The 26,695-nt window shown below is 43.4% G+C and overlaps 1 protein-coding gene across 2 annotated transcripts in view; it reads left to right on the forward strand.

Annotated features, from left to right (window-relative positions):
- Nucleotides 1-204: 204 nt before the first annotated feature.
- The window catches only part of MAMDC2 (MAM domain containing 2), a 63,765-nt gene continuing 37,274 nt past the window's right edge, over nt 205-26,695 (forward strand). For both annotated transcript variants that reach the window (XM_052778594.1, XM_052778595.1), the window contains exons 1-2: nt 205-317; nt 460-573. In XM_052778594.1, coding sequence (XP_052634554.1) covers nt 287-317; nt 460-573 — 145 coding nt within the window. In that variant the 5' untranslated portion in view covers nt 205-286. The remainder of the gene's footprint in view (nt 318-459; nt 574-26,695) is intronic.

The raw sequence follows: 26,695 nt of genomic DNA on the forward strand, positions 1-26,695 counted from the left end.
ACGCTCCAGTCCCAGCCGTCCCGTCCGGGGCCGACCCCGCTCCGACTCGGGGGGTGGGACGGGCCGCCCACCGGTGGTGCCCGCAGGCCCTCCCCGCCCCTCCCCTGCCCTCCCGCGGCCGCGGCTCGCCTCCCTGCGCCCCGCCGGGGTGCCGAGGGGCCGCGCTCAGCCCCGCCGCCCCCGCCGCCGCCGCCGCCCCGGGCTCGGCGCGGCCGCGCCCCCGCGCTCCCGGCCGCCGCGCCCGCCCGCCCCGCCGCCGCCAGCCCCGGCTCCCCCGGCGCGGAAGATGCTGCGGCTCTGCCTCCTCGCCGCGCACGGTAAGCGGCGGCGGCGGCGGCGGCGGGGGACGCGCCGCGACGCCCCCCGCCCGCCCGGGGCGCGGGGTGGGCGCTGCTGCGGGGTCGGCCGCGGCCCCCGGGCCGGCGGGGCCGTGACCGGGGGCTGGCTTTCTCCTTGCAGCTCTGCGGCTCGCCGGGGCGGCCTTGCTCTCCCCCGGGTCGTGCGCCTTTGAGGACAGCGCCTGTGGCTACGAGTGGGACTACGCGCATCTGCCCTGGGCACTGCACGGGGAAGGTAAGAGCGCTGCTGCCCCCCGGGCGTGCTGCCGCCCCCCCCGCCCCCGGGCGCTGCCGCTGCCGCTGCCCCCCGGGCGCTGCCGCAGCCCGCGGCCGCGGTGGCGGCGCGCAGCGCTCGGCCGGGCGGCGTGCCGGGGTGCCGCGCTGCTCCGCTTTCCTGGGCAGACAGCCGCCGTCGGATCCCTCCCGTGCGCAGTTTCGGTCTCCGGGTGTCAGTCCCCTGACAGCTGATCGGTCTGCAGGGGCTGCGGGGAGGCGTCCGTTTCCCCTCCGCAGCCCCCAGGCACGGGTCTCGCCGCAGGTTTCTGCAGGAAGCCTCGGAAACCGCCCTCCTGTTTCTTTCACTTTTTGCTGGGAAAAGGTGACTTTTATCAAACCTGCTGTAGGTAACTTGTCCTCTTCCTAGAAGAAACACACCTGTCAAATTCCCATTAAGCTGCACTGTTGTTTTTTCTAAATATATTTTGGGCTGTACTCTAGGGGTGCATGCATTTTCAGGGCAGGAGACGATCTTTGTGAAGAGTATCCTTACAACATGTTCAGTGAAGACTTTTCTCCAGTTTGTGGTATCTACAGTTCAACACGAAAAACATAGGCTCTTAGTTTTTCATAAGTTGTATTAGACTTTACTGAGACTGACTGTCATTGGAAGAGGGTACAAAATCCATTCACTGTACAGAGTTTCCATGCAACTGTAACTCTTACTTGGTAAGTTTTTAGTGTAGGCTCCCGTTTTTGACAGAATCAATATGAACAAACCAAAGCCTAAACAAAAATAAATACAATATGGTTATAACTGGGTAATAAAATAATTTAGTTTTGGTTATGTTTGGCCACAACGTCATTCATAAAGTGAAAGTTGTGCTCACACAGTAAAAGGGACTATGAGTTTTCAAAGTTTTTAAGCTCTAAAAGAGGTGCCCAGAATAATCCAGAGGTGAGTACAGACAGAAATAGACACCCCTCACTACCCCTCATCAGTGCTCCGTTCAAAGGTGGCTAGTCCAGTTTTGTCATTCCACTTGTCACTTCATTGATAATGAAGCTTTTTTTTTTTTTCCTGATTGATACCCAGTTCTCACATATGCAAAGTCACCTGAATTGTTCATTTTTAGATTAATCATTAGGGTTTGAGAATGTATAAAGAATGCTAACTTAGAAAAGGCTGTGAGGATGTCATGATTAAAATAATTGCTTTTTCTCTTCTTCTTTTTTTTAATTTAAATATACATAGATTTTCCCGCATGTTTTGAAGATACTGGTGGAAATTTAGTAACCATCTCTGCTTTCCCAGCTATGCCTCTTAACATCATGCCCTTTTAAGCCACCTGTCTTGGAAGGAGCACTTCCTCCTTGTGATTAACGGGGAGCCACATGGTAGTGGTATTGATTCAGGTCCAAGGGACTGTGAGATGCTGGGAGTTAATACCTGCAGAAATGGATGTGCATCACGTTGTGCACATCCATGCCACAGTGCTTCAAGAAACTGGGAAATTTGATCAGAGATTTGGATCAGCAGCAGCCTACCTTTTTTTTTGGCCCACAGAACACTGTTTTTGTTGTTGTAGTTTGATTTTTCTATGTGACCATAAGCATACCAGTGGCTACACAGCTTCTGTCATTGTAGATCTTGTTTTTTGGAGATATATAACTAAACTTATACTCTGGGAGAATATGTGGTATACCAGCTCTCTTAATAGGCATAGTTCTGTCAGCATTTCCATTATAAACCTTTTTTCTGCAGTCTGTAATTTAATCACTGTAAGTCGTTCCGTGTGAACATTTGGCACACAAGGTATTAGCCTCCTCAGAAATACATTCATAGAATCATAACTAAATCTAGTTGAAAATAGTTCATCCAAATCTGTGTAGCAGGTGTGCAAAGCCAGTCTTCCTTAGATGCTCTTTTAGTCTTTCGTCTAGTAAAACCATGTTCCTTTTCGCAGCGCTGGACCCTGGTATTTGCAGGTCACTGTATGTACATGTGGTGATTTACTGAGACAGTGGAGAGGTGAAGGATGGGAGTGGTGGCTTAGCTTTGAATTGTTCCACTTCTTGCATTGCTTCAAAATTGTTTTATTATTTTAAAATATGATTTGTAATATAGAGTTATATACAGCAAATCTCTTACAGGGATTATCTGACTTGCAGTGCAAGTTCTTTCATCTTATAAATCTCTCAGTAGTGTGGTGTTGTGCCAGACTGTCAAGATGATTTGAATATAACTAAAATCCTGCCCAGAAATTTCCACTCCATACTTGAAAGTTTTTTGCCTGGTTGCTACGGAAGCCAATATCTTCTGAAGGGCCAGGCACAGAAAGGAAGTGTGAGGCTAAATTTTGCTTTTGTTTACAGCTATGCATTCCCACTTAAACCAATAGGTTTCTAAGGTCCAACTGCTTTTTAAAATGTCTCTGGCTTCCCTTGAGTATTCTGTTAGTTCTGGAATAAGAGATTTTTTTTGTGTGTTCAAAATATCAGTAAAACTATTGTCAAGTGCAAAAGGAAGATCAAACCAGAATAGTCAATGCTGAAACAGATAGCTGTTTCACTCTTCACTGCTTTACTCAAGACTGGCAAATCAGGCCCTAATGAAGCGGGTGTTTGTAGGATATCAGCTACACAAGAAATAAATCAGTCGTTTTACTGTAATAACTGTGCAGTGGACCTGTGCTCCCATAAACTTCTGCTTCACTGAAACCCTCTGTAAGCCTCAAGCTCTCTCACATGGCTCTGAATTCAGGAGTAGGACTTTCAATTATAAACGTCAAGGTGCTCTTTTTAACTGTCAGCTTTTTGAGTCAGTCATCGGCTAACTCAGTCTTTGCATTTTAGAATTGCGATGATTTTTAGCAGACAAACACCATGCAAAGAAAAATGTAAAATACAGAAACAGCTGAGGATGTAAATTTCTTGCGAGCTTACCTGTGGCTGAGAAGCGCACCCAGCTGACGTCATGGCCCAGGCTGGGTAAATACAGCATCATGCTTGAGGCAGCATGTTTCCTAATGTGCCAGTTCTGTTTTCAGTGTAAGCTGGGAAATCCCATGCAAATGTGATGTGCTTTATGAAGTGGGTGTTTGTAGGATACCAGCTACACAGGAAACACAGCAATGTTGTTGCTCAGGAAAAGGGCTTCATCACGTAATCCTGGTTCTGAAATCTGATGAGCAACAGATGAATTTGTGTGTGATCAATGGACCAGTCATAAGATCTTCAAGCTTTAAGTGATTTGCTAGTGCACATAAACCAATTTGTCAATGGTCTATTTTAACTCAGAGGTGTAGGCATGCTCCCATAAATATTTTTGCATTCGTGATGCCTCTGAACAGATAATTTATTTTAAAAAATCCAGGTACAGAATATAAGACAAAGATCAAACTCCTTGGACCCAACTAATGGATGAGAAATTCGGAAAGCAGATCTATATTCATCACTACTGTGGTATTTAGAGATAGTTGAGGAGCTTGAATACCATGTTGCTTACCACTAACACCAACAGGTATATTTAGCATGAGTTTATGCCCAGCTAAGTTGGGGCAGAAAGCTTCGCAGGTCTATAATGGCCAGTTTCCACAAGAATTTACTTCTGTGTCAGCAGTGTATGTGTTGCAAGGGAAGGACCTGGTTAATTCTAATACATACTGTCAAACTTTGTATGATAGGATTTCATCAAATAATCTTGAGATTTTGTTTAACCAAATTGTGCATTTATTTCAGAGGACACGTGCTTTGTAAGTGTAAAACAAACTTTAAAACAAAGGAAGATGCTGTATGTAATAGGCAGTAATCCTGAGTAGCGTAACAAATAAAGCCATGTAGACCCACTTGAAATGGCAGTAGGAAACACAGCCTTACGTCAGTTGCAGCCATTCTGCGGGGTTGGATTTTGGCATTTTTAGCTTTCCTCCCAGCCCTCTCCAGCACAGAGGCAGCCATAACATGACTGTAAGAACATCCTGCTCATAGCATTATTATAGATAAATTTCATTAGACACAATAACTATGGCACGTCTTTTCTGTGACTCGGGACAATGTTTACATTTTTGCCAAGAATATCTGTACAGCATTTTGTGTGCCTGTGGGTATGTTTTGTTCTCAATCTCCCTTCATTTTAACAAAGACCAGTTTAATAGAGCTACAAATAATGTGTATTTGGGCTGTCAGCTCAAATTTGCACTAATGGAGTTTGCTGTGCTGTATCTGCTTGCCTGGATTTAAGCATTAGATAAGAAATTTGTCTTACTACCCCTGCAAGCTACAGGGAAGAGAGGTTATTTATATTAGCAATGTGCTCCAAAAAGCAAGTGATCATTGTTAAATGTGCCCGTGCACTGCCAGTTGCAGTGGACTTGAAGCTATTTTAGTGGTAGTGGCAATGGGTTTTGTACACTTGTCTCCTTATCACCTTTGCTCTTCTGTGGAGTGATGTCAAGCAACTTTCCATGTTGATCTTCTATAATGAGCTATGTGGCACTGAACTGCTAAAGCTGTAAGTGGTAGTTGATACAGCCATGTGCATCTGGCTCTCATATGATCATTGGCACCTTTAAATGCATATTTTCCTGTGTGTTGCTTTCCTTCTAAAATTCTGCAAGGGTGTATTACTTCAAATCTCATGTCTACTGGGATATATTTTAATAGTATGCATTTCAGAGTTCTTTAATAATGTTTTCTCTTTCTGCAGTATTCTGAGGGAGACTCATCCTTAAAAAGAAATAGATTTCATTCAGAAGAGTGATGTAATAAATTACAATATATCTAAAAATAGTCTTCTCCTTAAAACATGCCTACTTTTTGCTGCATTAGTCCAAGACTCTGTTTCTGTGGTACACTCAAGGTCAGGTAACAGGTTATGGTGAGGAGGTAAGCAAGCAACATCACTAACAACAGAGTCAGGAAACTGAAGTCTGTCTTTTGGGACATACTTATCATATAGCTATACTTTCAAATGGTTTTAAGATGGAAGATAATTTCAAGAGACAGGACAGCCATCCCAGGCCATCAGATAAGTCAGGCGTGAGAGCAGCAGCGTAAGGAATCTTAAATCTAAACCTGGCCTGCATACCATTTAAATAGATTGTATTTATAGCTGTGCCATATGACTTAAAACTGACCTCTTTTGACCTCAGCGCTCTCATCTTGAATGCCACATCATTTGGTTGTAATATGCAGAGTATGAAACAGGTAATCACTGGTGATCCTAAATTTTGTTGCACAGCAAGCGCAGTTCATATCTGACGTGTGCTGTGTTGTGCTCAGTTACAAACCTACTGGCAGATAGATTGGCACATCTGTAGTCTCAGGTTTTTTTCCATCTAACTGCAGTACTTCCTGTACATAGGAAAGTAAGCAATTTGAAAATGTAAAAAAGGTATAACATTGCTGGCTTTGTACAACCCTAAGATGAGACAAGTGGTCTCACATGTTTGTGATAACTGTGTAATCGGGAGCAAAATAGAGGGTAATTCACGGAGACTTGCACCGGCTTGTACCTACCTGCAGCAGAACCAGGCCGGCATACCACAATGCTCGCTTGCTGGCAAGGTTTTCAGCTGACAAATCCACCCTGCCATAAGAGCGTATTGGTTTGGGTCTCCCAAACCTGTAGTCTGGACATCTCTGCACCGAATGCCATTTGATGGAATTGAGAAGCCATTAAAAGTGGCACATGGTCTATTTTGCCTTGACCTGATAATTAAAATGTTTGTCTTCCTGGTCAAAATAATTGCATAATTTGGAGTGACAGCTGTCCTTCCTAATCACTCCCAGGGGAAAAAAAAAAAAAAAAGGCTGACTCTCACATAGTTCTGGTACACTTAGACTTTTGTGCTCTTCTTATTTCTCCTTCACCTCTGGTACCATTTCTCCTGTACACTCCACTTTGGCTACTGAGCCACTACTCTTGTGTTAGCAGCTCATTTATTCTTGCTATTTTCTTGTTCAGTCTGTCACCAGCAACTTAATAGTACCATGTGTGAGTAGCATTCCGCCTTGCTCCAGCCTCTCCCTTGTCTTGCTGATACCAGTAGGAAATCTGACATTTTTGCTTGCTCAGGTATAACTTCTGTCCTAGGCTTCTAGGCAATAGCATTTTTATTGAACTATGCCCAAATTACAGTTATTAGCATACTTTTTGCTCATCTTCAGAGGCAGGTCTTGTGCAAAGACGGCCAAGAGCACTTTATGTTCATGGAGGGCCTCAGCAGCAGCTGCCTGTGCATGACACTTTTGATAAGTCTTGGCTTTCCATTTGCAGCAGGAGAACAAAGGAATCCTAAATTGTTATCGGTGAGTCACTGCGTGAGAGATGAGTTTCAAAGCATTCCTCTCCTCCACAGGACAGTAACATTCTCAGAACTGTATTTTCACATACAGCTGTTAGTGATTCAGTGCTTAGAGAGTCAACAAGCTATTTTAGTGTATTTTACACTGAGCCATGGAGGCTGGCCACAAGAGAGGGACGACGGCTGTTATGAAATTCATTTTTACCGAATATACCTGCAACTCCTGACAATAGGCTGGACTTTGTTTTGCATGAAAGCAACTGAAAGTAGATAATTTGCCGCTAGAATTTGAAAAAAAAATTAAAAGCTGTAGGAGGGCAAAAGGGTGTTTGAGAGTGGTGATGGAGGCCAAATCACCTCAGTCGAACAAGTAACTTGCATGTAACCTAGAAAAAAACTGATTCCCTCCAGGTAACAAGGTTTGTTACTCATTAGTAGGGTGAAGCAACTTGTATGATTCTCTACCACTGATACAGCACTGTAAACCACACTTAGTAAAAATTATATTGCAGCCTCACATTTCAAAATGCTGCATGTTTACATGAAAAACTATCTGGGCATCTGTGTAGCAGCCACTCAATATGAGCCTTCAGCTTAATTGGGACATAACCTGGGCTAGCTTTAATTTACGATGCAACTGCGCGTGTTGGTTGCACAGCCTACCCAGAGAGACTATGGTCACACCACTGCAGCTTGCACATGTACACAAGGTGACTGTATTCCCAGAGTCTGCTGGAAAGGCTGCAGGGATCTGGGCATGTCTCAGTCGAAAGCTGGAGGGTGAGGTATGGCTTCCTGCCTGAAATCCCAGCTGCTGTGGCTGGCTGTGATGGAGGTGGGTAGGGCCCAGGATTAGTAAATCAGTCTAGCTTTGTACTGTTATCTTCTCCATTAATAGGAGGTTAAATAATACGTTTTCAGCTTCTGTTATAAACAGGACGAATACTGACCTTGCAAATATTGTCAAAGTTTGCTAAAATACAAGTACAAACATGCAAAATCACTTGCTGAAAACAGCTAGAAATATTTTCAGTTTTCTGAAAAAATGAAAGACTTAAATGAATCGAATTAAAGTTTCTTTTTAGGAATTTCAGGGTGCATGCATGGTGTGAGTTTTTGTATAAGTAAAACTGCTGACAGGCAGTACTTTGTGGTCATTATGCTTATTACACTACAAGTACAAGCATTTTGAAAATGAAGGGGAGAGCCAATCATTTGCCAGTTCATTTTTTTGGAGGGAAGGAATGGTGTTTTCAACACTGTCAATTTTGAGTATAAATTTCGGTTGAGATCTAATGTGGGTCAAGACCTGTAGTGAGGAAAAATAAGCTTGTGCTTGTGCTGAATGGTAACCACGGACACTTCAGAAGCATTTCTACTAATAAAAAAGACTTGTTCACCTTGCATATGGTACAGACTGTTCAGAGTTGTAATAGAATCAGACTGAAAATGCCCTAATAGTCTTATTATATAGGATGCTATCAAGTGGAAATCTTTGAAAGCTTATTGAAAAAATAAGCCAAAACCAGTTACAATTAGTTGTCTTGTGTTCCCCCTTTTTTTTGTGGTTCTTCCATTATACTACCTTCCGAGATTTTTCATACCCAGCCACCATGTGCAAGAGCAGTACAGGCAACACTGTAATTAGTTGACTGATTAAACTTATCAAATGGGGTTAAACCTCCTACTGTTACATCTGAAGAAAATATGCTTTAAAAAAAAGGAGATATTTTCCTTTAATCTTTCAGTTTTTACTGTCTTAATATTACTTTGTAGCAGTAATGTTACAGAAGGCCAGATAAAAAGCCAGCATAGGCATCCATGTAACTTCATACAATGCTTTTATTGCTTGGAAGCCTTTATATCATTTGAACATATTTTATTACCCCCATTTGAAAGAGTAAGCATCTTTTGGCCCGTCCTTCCCTGTGGTCCTAGGCAGCCAGAAATTCAAGTCTGATTATTATAGTCCTTCATACGATAATCTAGCCAAAGATTCCTACAATTTTACAGAACAGTATAGTGCCCATCACTTTATAAATGCTCTTTGATTAACAGAGTGTTTCTTACACACTATATGGCTGTTCCTCCAATGCATTTTCTTTTGACAAACGTGGCCCGAGGTCAGTATATTAGACAACTCCAGTAGTCTGAGTAATTGTGTTGGTGTACTTTGAAGGTTGTTTTAAATAGATGCATTCTCTGATAAAGTATCAGCTTCATGTTACTAACACTTTGCTCTGTTCTGAAAGCCTTGCAAGTCCTAGTATGAAAATATCCATGAATCATGGTAATTAGATTTCCATTTGAAATATCAGCCAAAGTCTTTTAGGAAATAGAGTCTTCAGTTTTCAAGCAGCAAACCATTAAAATACTTAAGGAGGCTCTGTTATGACTTAATGAGTTTCTTCAGATTTGCTGGGCCACAAACTGTATTTCTTATAAAAAATGCAGGAAGAGCTACAGAAATGGAAGGGCAGATTATAGCTGTTGTATACAAAACCATAGTGAGATGCAAAGTTATCGAAGGAAGTAATTCTCCATTTTTCAGATTCTCTTTTTTTTTGGTGTTACATCATAACAATCAATTAATTACTACTGTAAGACTGGTGCCTTGTCTAGCACTCATGGTTGAATAAAGGTCGAAGTAGGCTTCTGTGTGACAGTGGTGTCTAGGGAAATGCTATTGCATTCAGCTTTGGAGCAGATCCATTTGTGGCAAAAAGTCATACCTGGAGGGTAAGGAAGCCAGACAGTCCTACCTGCTCTCTGAATAAGTAGAAGATTTCCCTTTTTTCTGATAATAACATTAAAGATCATGTTTTCATGCACTGTATCTAAGAGCAAAGTTTAGATTAACTATGCAAACACTTTCCTTCAGTAAAGCTCTAAGTGCTCCACAAAGCACTTTTTACTTGCGGTAGAAATCCTCAGCTGATGTATAGATGGGTAAACTAAATTGTCCAATGTCACTCAGTGATTCATTTGTAGATCTTGCAATGAAAATATATCTCCTTTCATAGACCTGTTTTACGTTTGCTGAACCATGTTTCTTCCAGCCTGGAGCACGTTTTTTTGCTTTTCAGTAACTATCATGAACATGGCTTGAGAAGCTCCGTGAAGAAGGCTGGTGTCAGCAGGTGGGATAAGTACTCTGTCTGGAATAGGGAACTGTGAAATACAGAAAGGATGCAAACATCATTTGATTGGCTGTCTCTTCATTCCAGGGTTAGATAATGAGGTTGGTGCCTGGCTATGAGAATCCAGGCTAGCCTCATATACTCTTAGGTAGCTGTAAGGCAAAGTCAGTTCTGAGTTAAAGAGTGTTGGGTGTTAAGGACTTCATCTAGAAAATCTGAATGGAGGGAAATACAATAGGAAAATCTGTTTTATTTTCCTTTGAAGAAAGGGGCATGTCCCCTCTCATAAAGGAGGTCAGAACTAATGAGCTTAACCAATGTGTTCTGTATTTAAAAATCTTTCTGAGGCAACAGTTATTATTATTACTATCATTATTATTATTATTATTGGTTTTATTACTATTGATATTTGCAAGACTATATTCTTTGAGGTGTAGCTGCTCTGGGAAGGCAAGGCAACTCATGTTGCTCATGGGGAAGGCAACATGAGTTGCAGCCACGGTGTGGGTGGTACAGGAGTAGAGCTGTCCTGTGGCATGGCTGCTTTCTCACTGCATGTGTGCTGCAGGTGGACAGTAGAAATGCCCAAAGGCGTACTTAAAAACTGTTTTGAAAGGGGAAAAAATTAATTTGTCTCTTGCCTCTTTAGTGCTTAAAGGCACCTTAGCTGAGATCAGTTTAGAAATACAAAGTCTAGGCTTCTCTTGCTGGAGAACTAACTGGAAACTTAGCTGCTGAGGCTGTAGCATTATAAGCAATAAGAAGCTGAAGAACAAGGAAAGAGTACTTCTAGTCTTAATTTGAAACATTTTCAATACTTTTAGCACCTATTTACATTTCACATGCCTGGAAGTTCTGTTTGGGTTTTTTTGTTTGTTTGACTTTCTATACCTGTAAGATCCTTGTAGAAAAGCTGATGAAGTATGGGCTGGATGAGCAGAGGTGAGGTGAGGATTGAAAACTGGCTGAATGGTTGGGCCCAGACCTGAGGGTGGTGATCGCTGTAACATAGTCTGGTTGGAGGCCAGTCACTAGTGGTGTACCCTAGGGGTCAATACTGGGTCCGATCCTGTTCAACATCCTTATTAATGACCTGGATGATGGGGTGGAGGATACCCTCAGCAAGTTTAATGATGATACAAAACTGAGAGGGGTGACTGATGCATGGGAGGGTCATGCTGGCCTCCAGAGATACGTCAGCAGGCTGGAGAAATGGGCTGTCAGGAACCTCATGAAGTTCAACAAGGAGAAGTGCAAAGTCCTGCACCTGGGGAAGAACAACCCTGTGCCAGAACGTACGCTGGGAGCTGCCTATTTAGAAAGCAGCTTGGCAGAAAAGGACCTGGGGGTCCTGGTGGGTACCACGTTGAACATGAGCCAGCAATGTGCCCTTGTGGCAAAGGTGGCTAATGGTGTCCTGGGCTGCATTAGGAGGAGTGTTGCCAGCAGGTCAAGAGAGGTGATCCTTCCCCTCTGTTCAGCACTAGTTAAACCCTCTCTGGAGTTCTGTGTCCAGTTCTGGCCTCCCCAGTATGAGAGACATATGGACATACTGGAAAGAGCCCAATGAAGTCTCATGAAGATGATGAAGAGACTGGAGCATCTCTCCTATGAGGAAAGGCTGCAAGAGCCGGGACTGTTCAGCCTGGAGAAAAGAAGGCTCGAGTGGGATCTTGTATAAATAAATATAAATACCTGAAAGGAGGGTGCAAAGAGGACGGAGCCAAGCTCTTTTCATTGGTGCCCAGTGACAAGACCAGAGGCAACAGGCACAAACTGAAACACAGGAGGTTCCCTCTGAACATCAAGAAACACTTTTTCACTGTGAGGGTGGCTGGGAGGTGGTGGAGTCTCCATCCTTGGAGCTATTCAAAAGCCATCTGGACATGGTCCTGGGCGGCTGGTTCTAGGTGGCTCTGCTTGAGCAAAAGGGTTGGACCAGAAGACCTCCAGAGGTCTCTTCCAACCTCAACCATCCTGTGATTCTGTGGTATCTTCATGTTTTTGACTGAAAGCTAAGAAAAGCCCTACTGCAGTGGTCTTTCAGAGAGATCTCTACCCGCAATGAAGAACATGAGAATTTCTGGTACTTTTTAAGGTAAGAATCAAACAGAGTAGTCACATGTATGTATACATGTCTGAGTCCATTTATGTGTATGTATAGATGAAATCTCTGCACCCTCATTCAAGAGAAGAAATGGGAGTTAGTTGTAGGTCCCCTGTTAGATAAAGGATCTCTTAATTATTGTTAACAGGATATGGAGAACTTGTTCCTTACTGGTATTTTGGGGGCTTGATTATCATGTAGCTAAGGTTTTCTAATGCTTATGGCTGCAAGACTTCATGGGAAACAGATAAGTTAAGGCATAGCACACTGATGCATTTTGCAAAAGGGTCTGTTCCTCATAATTTCCTACTTTTTTAGTAGTTTCCATTTGAAGACTTACTGTCTTTGGTATGTGCTGTGTTACACATGGTTGTTATCCCGAAGAAACTTTAGCAAAATAGTTCTGCTCCAGCTAATCACCCTTGGCAGATCATTCTGCAAATGAATGTCGTTGACTGAAAGTACCATCTCACAGATGTTTAGCCAAAGTGAGTTGAGTTCATTTAAGGCCATACAACAGAGTTGACAGTAATTGGCATCATTGTTTAGTGGAGTCAGCAGGGAGGTGGACAAATGAATGGATATGGACTCTGAGTTGCACTCAGCTCATCAGAATAGGTTCAGGCAATTGATGAAACAGACCTAGATGTCTGTGCTGTCTGCCTTGCATCTGTTTGGGAAATAGAGGCCTTAATTACCCCAAGCCATGTATCGCCAAGCTGACTTGCAGTTCTTTACCAGTATTTATTACTTTTGTCTGCTTTTAGCAAATCCCTTCTTCTCTCCTTCCCCCATATGCTAGGTGCCTAGTGTACAGAGAAGTGTATTTCCTGCCTTAAACATGTACACGCTTGTGGCAAGCAGTCACAAAAACTTACAAGCTTTAAGCAGGGGCTGGAACCAGAAGACCAGAGACTTGGAGACATGTTTCCATGTGTCACACCATGCTTCACAATCTTGCTGAGACCTTTTTTATCCCAGGAAAATCATGAGTACCCAAGCATCAGGTGATAGCCAATTTTGTCCTGTATGATTATGGCAGAACAACAGTGAGAATCTGTAGCAGAGCTGGGATAATGCTGTTGGTTTTATATCTTGCCTCTACTCTACAGTGAGTAATTTTCTGTTATAGAGCCCTACAGTTCGGTGCCATCCTTAAAAGCTCAGTAGAAAATTTACTCAATACAGGCAGCAAGAAAATGAGGAGCTTTTAGTATGGCTCAGGCTTTGAGCAGCAGTATACTCCCATAGCTGTGAACAAATTCAGAGCCTTCCCAGTAATCAGAAGATCAATGTTTCTTAAGTGTAAACTAATTTGTGATTGTTTAAATTCCTAAGTTCTCATAAAGGAAAGTAAAGGCTGCCTAGAGTGCTAGAGTACATACACATACACAAATGAAAACTGCAAATACAAGCATCCTGGTACCTGGATTTTAAAAGTGTGTCCAATATAGCAACAATAAATATGTTTAAGAAAACTGGATTTACTTGATTTTTTTCCCTTAGAGATGTGCCTTGGAGACATGATAACATCCAGGGCACAAACAATGATAAAATCTGTCAGTATGCAGAATAAAGTCTGCTTACAAGTCTCTGTCAGTACACTGGTATGCTTAGCATCTGCATCTGCAGTTGCATATTCAGCTTCACAGTACTTACTGTCAGCAAACCAGTTATTAACATCTTCATATATATCCTTGAAAACTTACATGTAGTTTTATGAATTCTTCATTTTAAGCTGTTGCTTATAGCATTTCAAGTAGGGTGATCTGTAATATTTTAAATATGCATACATATAGCTAGGCAATGCTAATCTACGCTGTTACTTTGTATAAGATTAGTTGAAGTTTAGTAACAAACAGGAGGAGTTCAAACACATGAATCTTTACTAGTTCCTATATAGTCATTGCTTTGCATTTTAATTCTTAGAAGGCCTTTTGCAGAGGGATTTCTTTGTGGCCAAGAATATTCTTGTGTGCTTAAGTGGAAACATGAGAGGATATATACCAATACCAGATTGTTCTCTAAATATAGCCACTTCCAGTGCTTATTTTAAACTAAGTGTCAAACTGGAGAGTTATTAGGGCAGTAACTGTAGTTTGTTTGAAAAAGAATAGAGAACTTTGCACAGTTAAGTTGTCATATATGGAAATAAGATGAGTGGTATGTGCAGTTTAGACCACAACATACAGGTAAAAAGCAAAGAGCTGTAAGCAGTGTTTGTTTTTATATGAAAAAGCACTCATTAATTTGGAGTACACTTCACAGCTGGTGGATGTTGAAGCCAAAAATAGAGTTACGTGATCAATCACCCCTTACTAGCAGAGGACTCCAATAATTTTTTCCTGTGCTGGGTCAGCTAGATCTTTTTATGTTAGTTAGCCTTTCCAGAGTTGCTTAGCTTTTGTGCTGTTTCTTTTTGGTAGACCATTTTGTGTTTTCTGTTAGTTATGCATCTAGAAGGGAATTTCACTGCTATACCTTTAGTCAACCTGCAAGTTAGTCCACTATTCTTAAGAGAAATAAATAACTTAGCTGCTTACTGCAAGATTGCATGTGGCACCCACTTGTTGGCTTAGGTATCTCTGTTTGCTACTCGAGAGAGATAGAGAAAGTGAGAGAGAAAGGAGAAGCTCCAATTGAAGCCTGGAGCAGTAGAAGTTTCAATATTAGTCCATGGTTTGAAAATATTCAAATGATTCTGTGAAAAGAGAAAAAAATACTTAATCTTTGAAACTTGCTGGAAAGTGGAATTGTTTCCTGCTGGACATCCATACTAGCTAAACCTCCCTCTTGAGGCCTTTTCTAATTTGGTGATTGTACCATCCTGGTGTGTATGACCTGTATTGTACTGCAGGAAATTCCCTGAGAGGGAAGGGTGGCAGTCTGAAGGGTCCTTATAATAATGCATCGCTCTAGCCTGATAGAAGAAGGCAGCCTGTAAGGTCTTCTGGAGAGAGATGTTTGCAGGCTGTACGTGCACAGTGGGTCTGTACATTTTACTGGTGACTCTACTGACATGTTGCCGAGGAGGATGCATGATGTACAGGGGAAGTCTGCTGCAGGGTTTCTGTTAGTGCTCCTGTAGTCACTGTTAGCCACAGAACTACCTGAAGGCTACAAGAAATACAGCCCTGCAAGGACATGGATGAGAGTCTAGAGTGACAGAGATTGTCACTCAAGTCTCAAGTCATGAAGGCACTAGATGGTTAGACCACAGTAAATCTGTTAAGAGAGAGCTGTTGAAGGAGTCCAGGTCAAATAGGAATTGATATGTACCATGGAATTTTTATCCTTAACCTGGAGTCGTGGCTCTGCTTTTCAACCTCTTTAGCTCTTCCAACATTTCATGGAGGTGAATTGTCAAACAACAAACCTTAAAATTTTCCCAGAAAGCTGACAGAATTATAAAAACTAGGAAATACCGAGCCCTCTATCCCAACTGCTTCTGCTGCCCATCATCTGTAGCTGATAATAACAGCTTCATGTCAGCAACATGTCTGCAAGCACCCATAACCAAAGAGCAATAAGCTGTGAGGGAAGATGGACCTGCTCTGTGACAACTTCAGTAAGCATCAGAAACGAGCATTAGACGGGTTGTTCAGCTTCAGGCTGTTATTCTGGAAGTGAGCACATTAACTTATTCCGTGGTCAGATTTAAATCAAACTGATTACAAAGGTATTAGTCCAAATAATTGACTTTGCTGTTATCTTCAGTGATGACATATTTTTAGTTTTCAACTAATATTGATTAAATTAATTGATTTTGAAATACCAACTGTAATGAAGTACTCTGTACTAATTGCTTTATCCTCCTATCCCACCAACTTATTCCACAATTGCATTCATATTTAATATCATAGAATTGTAGAATGCTTTGGGTTGGAACGAATCTTCAAAGATCATCTAGTTCCACCCCACCTGCCATGGGCCGGGACATCTTTCACTAGATTAGGTTGCTCAAAGCCCCATCCAACCTGACCTTGAACATTTCCAGGTATGGGGCATCCACAGCCTCTCTGGGCAACCTGTTCCAGTGTCTCACCACCCTCATCATAAAAAGTTTCTTCCTTATGTCCAACCTAAATCTACCCTCTTTCAGTTTAAAACCACTGCTCCTTGTCCTGTCACTGGAGGCCCTGGTAAAAAGTCTCTCTCCATCTTTCTTATAAGACCCCCTTATATATTGAAAGGCTGCAATAAGGTGTCCCTGGAACCTTCTCTTCTCCAGGCTGAACAACCCCAACTCTCTCAGTCTGTCCTCGTAGGAGAGGTGCTCCAGCCCTCTCTGATCATTTTCATGGCCCTCCTCTGGACTTGCTCCAACAGGTCCATGTCATTCTTGTGCTGGGGACCCAGAACTGGACACAGTACTCTAGGTGGGCTCTCACCAGAGTGGAGTAGAGGGGCAGAAACAGCTCCCTTGACTTGCTGGCCATGCTTCTTTTGATGCAGCCCAGGATAGGGTTGGCTTTCTGGGCTGCGAGCGCACATTGCCGGCTCAGGTCCATCTTTTCATCCACTAGTACCCCCAAGTCCTTCTCTGCAGGGCTGCTCTCAATCCATTCATCCCCCAGTCTGTACTGATACTGGGGGTTGCCCTGACCCCAGTGCAGGACCTTGCACTTGACCTTGTTGGACTTCATGAGGTTTGCACAGGCCCACCTCTCAAGCCTGTCAAGGTCCCTCTGAATGGCATCCCTTCCCTCACGTGAATCAATGGCACCACTTACCTTGGTGTCATCTGCAAATTTGCTGAAGGCGCACTCAATCCCACTGTCTATGTCATTGACGAAGATATTAAGTAGTATTGATCCCGGTGTGGACCCTTGAGGGATACCACTCATTACTGTTTTCCATTTGGACATTGAGCTGTTGACTGTAACTCTTTGGATGTGGGCATCTGGCCAATTCCTTATCCATTGAGTCATCCATCCATCAAATCCATATCCCTCATATCAAAGATTGTTATCAATATCTGACAATTTTCTGAGGTTAACAAATGGCTGGTAGTTTTGAATATCATAATAAATATTTGACTCATCTTGACCAGGCTCTGAATTTTATTGAACCTCTTTTTTATATTCAGCTATGCTACCATGTTTCTTTCATAGCTGGTATAGAAATATACTACAACAGGTCTGTCTGATGAGTACAGTTTGGTTGCATTGGAATTTGCTTTCTGTTTGTTCACATACTTCATTATTAGGGTTATGTCTGTTTGCATGATCTGTTGCCCAGGTTTCCATATGTGGTAATTCTATGGCAACACTTGTACTAAGACACAATATGACCATATACAAACTGAATGCAAAGTTTCAGGTCTTCTGGAGCAGAAAGTATGCTTTCCCTTTTCAATTAATGTTTATTAAAAGGCCCCCTGAGGCTGAATTCAAGCCATGGTGCTACAATGGGAATCTCCTTCATCATTGCTTCTGCAGAATAAATAATAATGTTAACCGGACACTGTCAAAGTGTGCCGAGTTTGGTTTATCTCACATTTGTTTTGATATAACCAGGAACTCCCACCAGAAGGGTAAGCATCTTGAAAAAGTGGACCACAGTTGCTTTTCAATAAGAAAGACTTACTAAACTATTTCATTGTCCCATCAAATGTCTATGTACACTTCTTCCCTGAAAAGAAAGGATATAAATTGCAGAGGGAAAATGTGCCCAGAAGGAAATTCTGATGTTAGGGATTTTGGATGTCCTGGAGATTGAGCAAATGAGTAAAGCAGGTAATGAGCCTGACAAAAGACAGCGCATTTGTGCAGTGTGTGGGTCACACCAGCAATAGCAAGCCTGTGCACGGTGTTCTGTAGGTGAGTGCGTGATGGGGAGTGTCTTCATCAGTTTTAACCACGAAAATTAGTCAGTAGGGAATGCACATGTCTGCCTCAGATCCTGCACCGGAGGACTCCTTTCCTGTCCCAGTAAGGTTGCCAGCTGCTTCTTGTGACAGATTTCCTCCATGCCAAAGAACAAATGTTAGGTGCAGCAGGTTTTGGTAGCTGCCAGCCTTCTGCCTGTCACTGACCTGCCCATCTGCGGGCCTCTACCATATAGTTATTTTTCATCATCTGGCAGGCAGCCACAGGTTTTGCTTAATATAAGAGATAATTTAGCTTGTGCTTATAATTTCTATCCAATGGTCCATTGGCAATCCCTCAGGCCATGATTAAACAAACTTTTAGTTGATATCATTTTCTTTCCACTTTCATATCTGATGCAGAATTTAAGCCCTCATATACTACTGAATTACTTACGGAGGGAGATACAAAGAAGTAACTCAGGTTTGTTCTCTCATGAAATAGCTGAGCAGAGGTTGAGCTACCCAGTTAGGTCTGTTTTCAGTAAGGCTCTGTGGGTTTAATCTTCTCCTGACTGGGCTGCACGTGGCACAGAGATGTAAAGGAGGAAAGCAGGTTTAAAATTCGTTGTATGCTTCCACTGCTGGAATCAGCCTATATTCTCCTGAAACAGCTTGGTTCATGGGTCTGAGAACAGCTGGGAAACAGAGCCATTTTCCTCCCCAGAGGGTTGCAAGGACAACCACGGGCATTTCTTGAGGCCAGTTTCCTGACCGTTAATGCTCCTATACTTTGCCTCAAGAGTCGGAAGCATGACAAAGAAACAATTCCTTTATTTGCAAAATGTAAAAGAAATTGCAGGCTTTGATTTGTTTTTTAAAGCAGATTTTTAAAAAGCCAGCATGGATAAAAAAACCCTGTGGAAAAGAAAATAAAATAGAGCACTTTTTTAAAAACGAGGAAATAACCACATATATGAATATCCCTGTTTGGTTGCTTTCTTTGTGTTGCATGCTGTATCCCTTGCTCTCTAAAGCATTGTGTGCTTTTTTGCTTCTTAAAAATATACAGAAAATTTATTTACGTATTTGCACGATGTATTCTATTGATACCCCCCTTCGTTAGTATTTTTCTTTTTTAAACGAAAAAATAAAATCTATATAGCAAAGTTCTGGTTTGCAGTGATCTTGTGAAATTACATTTTCCTAAATTTTGAATGTGAAGATTTTTGGCCTTAGATGGTTGTCGTATACTAGGTCGGCTTGGATCAGCTTCTTAGTAGCATTAGAGATCAGACTTTTGAAGACTGGTGTGTGAGACCTTATGTTTTCCTCCCTCAGAGCACTGTAGTTATAGGAATACTGGCTCAAAACTTTGGGTTATTTCAGTATCATGCATTGAAAAGTTGTCTCTTTTTTTTCCAAGTTCCCAACAGTCATAAATATTTTGCTTGTTTTCCAAGATAAAACTTGGCAAGAAGCTACTCTTGTGGCCTAGTTTACTCTCAGCTTTTGAGGTGTGGAGGAGGAGCAGCAGCTCTGGGAGTTTCACCCTCTCTGTGCTGTGGAAATGGGTCTTTCTCCTGCTCCACAGTAAAGGGAGAGGCTGGGGACCATGTCAGAAAGTTGCACTGGTAACATGTTTCATGGCAAATATCTCGTGTGTGTGAGTTGTGGAGCAGCTGTCAATGCTATTTGAGTTTATAGCTTGGAGCAGAGGCTGGAAAAGACAATACTACACCTTCACTTTTAAAAGATGGGCAGCATATGTGTGAGATTTGAACCCAAAATAAAGCTTGTGGAGCTAGTCTAATCACTTGTTAACATTTAATATGGACTTAATTGCCTCTGTAATCCCAAAGATGCCCACTGATACTTCTTGGGCGAGTACAACTGCAAATTTCTTCCGTAAACAACAAGCTTTCTCTGCAGGCAGCACAAGTTTCTGACTCTGCAGGGTAACAGGCAAAACTGGTGAAATCAGCTGCTGGGACAATTTGAGACTTGAAAAATCCATCTCTTGACACCAGAAACAAAGCAGTGAGTCACTGCCAGTGGCCAGCCAGGCACGCCAGGACTCCAGCCGGCGCTGCCGAGCTGGGAGGGCGGCGTGTGGGAGCGCTCCCGTGCGCTCGGCGCGAGCTCCTGGCTCCGATTTCCCCCCAAAGGCTGCATGTTTGCAGAAAATACTTTTCCGTTAGAGAATTCACTGTTCCTGGGGAAGCTGTAAACACACAGAAAATGTGTTGGGACCAGTGCTCAACGTGTTCGTTGACACTGTATGAACTTTGGTAACACCTTTGAGCGTTCCAGCATTTGCCGTGTCTCAAATAACTTCTGAACTGTACTTCATGGCAAATAATATGGCACTAAAAGGCTTTCTCAGAAAAACTGGACACGGATTGTTTTTAGAAAGACCACACAAAGCTTGGCAGATAGAGCAAAGTTATTTCTGCAGGGTTTATTTTCTGCATAGTTTCTTTTTATTTAGAATAAGTATGAGGCACATGCTGCTCAGTTGGGCTCATCTGTTGACACAGTTGATAACCACAACCAGCTCAGGCAGTCCTCCGCGCTGAAAAATGGCAGCAGGGACTGGGAGGGCACAGGGAGGAGGATCTCAATGTGCTTGTTTTACACTTAATTCTTCCGTGAGCATCCATCTGTAACCACTGTTGGGTACTAACAGCCAGCTGGGAGGACGCGGGGTTGGATCTGCTGGGGCCTTTGGGGGTCCTTTGATTACATTCCGAGCAATAAATCAGGGCACACATTTGCAAGGGAACCGTTACCTGTGGGTAGTGTTAAGTGCCCGGTGAGATTTGGCAGCCCAAGTGCACTAAGGTAAGTTAATCTAAATGGTGTTTTACGGATTTACCTAAACTTCATTAACTTCCATGTGATCACCTAGGATATTTAGGATGTAAAGTAGGTAGAATGAGGCCTAACAGCCTTAATAATCTGTTAGGGAGGAAAAAAAGTAAATCTAATGAGTGCCCAAAACCTCTATTACTTTGGAAAGTTTTGACAGGGTTTTACTTACTTTGGCAGTGAAATGGGAGTCAGTGAGGATATCCTGAAGGAAACAGTGTCATGAACTGGCAGGGTCAGATTGACAGATTTTTTCCAATGACCAGTTTATATCTCAAGCGCTGTTTCTGTCTTGATAAATGTGTCTTACAGCTCAACCAGGGTATGCTAAATGCCCTTGCAAGCAAATGCCTGGGAATAATACTGGATATTCACTGGAATGACGTTGCAGTAAGTGCTAAAATTTGCCAGAACTTTCACTAGCTTTTGACTTTCAAAGTTATCTAGAAAAAAATTGAAACATTTGGGGCCTGTGTTAAGCATAAAGTCTGAACATCTGCAATGACAAGTGTCCCTGGGCAGCTGGGGAGCATGTGAAGGGGCAGCCTGAAGGAATTTGTTTGTTGACCATTGCCTAGCGAGGGGAAGCAGAGAGGCCACCACGGCGTGACAGACACATGAAGACTGGACGGGGCCAGACAGATGGCAGAGCCCTGTGCATATTCTGGGTGACATCCAATGGCCTGAATGAATTCAGATGTATAATGTGGTTCCCTGACTTGGACTCAGTCCCAAAGAAGAATTTGACTGGCTGTTTTAATTAAAACACAAAGCCTGGGGAAGCTACAATGTATCAAAACTCTGTTGATTACAGACAGCAATTAGATACCTTGTAGAAAGCAAAATACTGGTCCCTAAATCTCCTAAATGCCTAAACATTCATAACATTCATTGACATCCATTTCTTCCTGTTTCCTTAGACTGAAGTTTGCACAAGGAGGTGTCTTTTGCTTTTGATAACAAGTGATCCTTACAAACGAAATTTTGCGTAGTCCAAATGTCTTGCTTGGAGCTGAAGCTCTGCAGCTGAATCTCCTTCCAGTGGTACTAGAGACTGCAACTACTGAGGCAGAGGGGAGGGAGCCACCGGGCATCAGCCCCTCCCCACAGAGGCCCACAGCATCCTGTAAAATACTTTGGGATCTTCTAAATTTTGAGACCAGTGGTAAATTTATCAATGTGCAATTTTCTGTAATCCCTGTAAAAACTGGAAAGTCAGTCTGGGGTTAATAAGTACATGCAAGTTTCTGGGAAAAAAACAGAACAAGCTTTCATTCCTGCCTTTTGATTTGTAGCATTTTGTATTTTTAAAATTGTCCACTCAACAAAAAGGGATAGAGAGTAACAATTGAAGAAGAAAAAACAAAGCTCAAAGTTGTCTTGATAGGTTGAATTCCAGGCTTCCTGGGCTGTGAAATTAACCTCTTGTTTAATTTTGCCAGTTTTAACAGTTTCTGTTTAAGGGTACTCAGCCAGAAGTCGATCATTGAACGTCTGCTGAAAGGAGCTCCCTTGCAGGAGTAGCGTTATGACCAGAGCCCCTGTGCTCAACTTCTGATGGATGCACTCTACCATATGTATAATTTGAAGTGTACTTTCTGCATAAAGGGAAGAGACAGGAAGCTGGATGCATTATACTTGAATGAAAAATCATTTGGCAAATATCTCTGAACATAGGGCATTCAATACCTAATGAATGTGACAGTACAACAGGTTATACTTAAAGCTCAGATGGCAAATGTAGATTTCAGGATTAAATGTACAACTACTTTCCATTCCCCTAAAATGTGAGATGTTCTGGATATTACAGTTATCTAACTTGGGGCTGTTTTGATAAATCCTTGAAAAACCGCATTCTCCAATTTTGTGGATTTTGGCTCAGTCTGTGTGTACACACTCATACACATCCTCAGTTGCTACCAGCCGCATGCCAGGTAGGAATGATGTACAGGACTGCAAGCCTAGAAGCATCCCTAGTAAATTGAAGCTGCCAGTGTTGACCTTTGAAGTGGCTAACTGCTGGATGCAGTTTTGCAGAGCTCCAGGAAACATTAGCCATGGTCCTGGTGGTTGTGATGTTCAACATCAATAGATGTGTTCCTTGGCTGCAGGTTTTGTGGTTGCAGATGCTGAATCTTCACCATTGCATGTTCCTGGTCCAGGATGAAGCTTGCTGGGGCAGAAGATGAGTCACTGTGGCTGCTTTCTTGCTTAGAGTGGATTACTTGAGAGCGGCCATTGAGTAAACACAGCAGCAGCTAACGAGCTGCCACAGCAGAAGCGGATAATAAACTAGTTACTAGACAGTGACCTCCAACAGCTTGTGGAAACTGATGGTGTGACTAGGCTGACTCCCTCAGGTGACCTTCTACCACATTACTACTAGCACCCGTCAGGATCTGACTAGCTCACCTGTAAGCACTTTCTGTGGCCAGCTATTTCAGGACATAGATATAAATATGTACTTTGTCTGTTAGCAGCTCGTATCTTGTGATGAGAGATCACTGACCAGCCCACCATGAGCCTGCCAGTCATCCTAGCAACCGTGGTATAAAAAAAGAGGATAAAACCACCAAGCTTACGGAAAGCAGTAAACTGAACTCACAGGAGTTCAATTTCTGAAGCCAGTGAAACCAAATAAATATTTCAAGTATTTTTTCAGTCTGTGTAGGACCTAGGGCCCAGGTGAGTATCAGAGTAAGTGTAATTTATGTAGGCCAAGCACATTTATAACTTTCCTTAGAGGGACAAGGCTTGTGGGCAAAGGTTACATATTATTAGTTGATCTGATGTAGCTGGGAGAGACAGACAAGCATTTAGGCAGATGTGCTGGTTTTCAGGGTAATGCAGTAGGCTAAGTGATTTGGCAGATGCAGAGAGAGCAGATCCATGCAGTAGAAAAGTTTTGCATTTATAATCTTTCACTGCGTGCACCCCTGTGGTTTGCAGATGCACTCCAGAAGGCTACCGGTTGAGGTTTTTTTCTTCCCCCAAGGGCAGTGTTGCAGCCTGGCCCAGGACCCCCCTGCACACCATGACCCTGCTCCCTCGTGCACCTAAGCCAAGTCTTGCTGGGCAGACTTTTGTTCCTGCTCACGCCGGCTCTGAGGCTCACGTGTCCTCTCCCTCCTGGGGCCACTGCTTGCTGTGAGCAGAGTCTTCCCACTTCCCTGGCTGAGTGCAGGTTTGCTTCAGAATTTTGCTTAGACGGTGAGCAACATGGGCTTTTAGTTTAACCCCTTTGGAGCATACCAAGGAAGTTTCTCAACCAAGAAGTCTTTGCTTTTGAAGCGCAAAAGCATGATCTTCCAGATTAATGGAAATCCTGACATGAGGCAATCAAATCGGAGGTTGCTTGGGTTGGAGTATCTCTTTCTTCTCAAACTCTTACTCCCCATGGTTGTGCTTGTCACTCTGGTCCGAGGAGAAGCATGGCCCAGAAACCCGCCCTCTTAAAACACAAGAAGTCCCGGGTCTTATGGTCTGGCTCACCAACTTCCATGTGTTGGTTTCCCTGTGGGGTGTGGGCCAACTGTTTGGACGGGGTTGCAAATCTGATGGATTTTTCTTCGAAAAAGTGCCAAAGCTGTGTAGACTGCGGATGGGTAGGTTTGCCTTGGGCCAGCTGAGACGTGCTCAGCACAAATACAAAGCAGAGCTCATAGTATGTTACAGGCATACTCCACCACATCACATCATGTTCATCTGCAGAAGTAAATGGAAGGAGCAGTGAACAAAGTAAATAGACAACATAATACAAGTGAATACTCTAAGAGTGAAATTTCATATTCTTTTACTGAAGGAGGACAGCCCAGTGTTGCACTCTGCCAGGACAAGCAGCTGTGCTGGAAGAGCTATCACAGTGCTTTTGCCTGTGTGCTTGATCCTGGTGGAAACATGATTTAGCAAAGGGATAAAGCTAGTGATGAAAGAGATGAGCACTGTGAACAAATGGATGCCTGATGATTTCTACTTTATCTGTTTTTTATCTGTAATATTCCCTGTGCATAGGGGACAATGGAAACTGATTTAGGATGCCAAAGAATAAAGAAAAGGCTTTTCTGAATGATTTCCGATTCAGAAATTCACAACAGAGAATCTTGTGTCTCCAAATCTTACCTATGCCCTGCTCAAGTACAGCAGCTAATAGAAATGACAGAGATGGCTTTTTGAAAGAGCTATTGCAAGGAAAACCAGAGATAACAGAGAAGAACCTGGCAGCCTTTGTGTCAGCAGATAAAAAGTTGTCAAAATTATGTAATGAACAGTGTGAAAAGGAGAACTGAGTAGTCTGAACAACATCTCACTGGGACTGATGGGTTGGTTGGAAAAAGCAGAAAGAAAACTTGCAAAGTGTACAAAAATCTGTGAGGTCATTGTGAAAGAAAACAAACCCACATGCTTGTGTTTGGAACAAACAGAAGATCTGGGGTAATTGGTGCCTGATGTAAGGATCTTGGGACTTCCAGAGGGAGAGGAAGGAGAGGACCTGGTTGTTGCCAAAAAGCTCTTACAAGTTCAAGTGTCCCCAGTGCGGTGGAGCAACTCCTCTAAATCAGAAACAGAAAACAGCAGCGCAAGCTGGACCTTTGCAAGACTTCCACAGGCATGCAGACGGCTCGAGGCTGGAAGGCTTTGCCAGTGTGCTAGTAGCTGTGACCAGATGCCGCAGTCACAGGGTGTTTTGGGGCTAATTGTACGACTTCTGTGGCTTTTGACAAGCTTGCTAGCAGCTGTATTTCTGAACTTTCTCGGGGAGCGAAGGACAGGGCAGGAGGTGGAGCTGGTAGTTAATCCAAGCCCTCCGCTGGGAAAGGAGCCTTTGAAGATCCATCCCCTATGTTGGGAAACGTGAGCCCTCTGGCCCGGTCTGGTGGCCACGGCAAAGGGTCAAATGATAAATCTCAGTCCCTGAAGGGAGACTCTGTTTGTGAAGTAAGGTGAGCGTAAGAGAGAAAGCTGCTGGGGGAGCTCCTGTTGCCAGGGCTGTCCATCCAGCAGAGGGAAGGTGCCTGACTGCCTGGATGAACTGCCTGTGTGTTCATCGCCTGAGGCTGTCCTTTTCTACAAAATGCTTTTGTTTTCAATAAATATTACTCAGCTTTGGGAAAGTTGCCTGGAAACCCCATTGTTCCCCCTGAAGAAGCTGAGTAGCACAGGGGCAGATTTAGTGGGGTCCTCAGGTGCCCTCCCTGCCTGGGCAGTGAGGGGGGTTTGGGCGGCTGGCAGCGGCCAGGCAGCACCACAGGCTTTTGCTGCAGAAAGGTGACAGCTTTAGGCTTGAGGTGCCCCTGTAGACATGCAAAAGGAGGAAGAGCCTTGACAGTAGCAGTGCATGTCAGTCACTGCAGACAAGCACAGAGCACCTCCTGCTTCTCCATCCCTCAGCTATTTTCACAGAGCTGCTTTTAAGAAACCACAGAGGAGACAAGGAGGTTTGAAGACCAAAAAGTTTTTTCCTATGATGACAAGACTAATTGGTCCTAGTGTGTACTGTGCAGTTCTTCTGGTGTGAATCTAACGGCTTACCAGAAATAAAGTCATCTGCAGCTTGATGGGAATGAAAACACCAGTTATGGCCTGTGGGCTCAAGTAGCTTTAATCACGGCACCACCCTGGATGTTTTCGGACCGAGTCTCTACCTTCTACCGAGTAACATGGCCAGGCTTTGTTGCTCAGCCCCGTGCACGTTGTGCATGCATCTGTCCGTCCGGGGGAGAACCTGCTGCCCCAGGTCTCCCGGGGGCCAAGGGGAAGTGTTCAACACCAGCTCTCGCAAGGGTGGACCACTGTTGCTGCACTTCCCTGTCTGCCAGATCAGGCTGGTGAGGGGGGCATGGGGCAGACCCCCCAGGGGCCTGGGTGATGGACAGACCTCCTCCTCAAGGCCAGCAGTGGTGGCAAGA

This window comes from Harpia harpyja, chromosome Z, assembly GCF_026419915.1.
Source record: "Harpia harpyja isolate bHarHar1 chromosome Z, bHarHar1 primary haplotype, whole genome shotgun sequence".
Classification (NCBI taxonomy): domain Eukaryota; kingdom Metazoa; phylum Chordata; class Aves; order Accipitriformes; family Accipitridae; genus Harpia; species Harpia harpyja.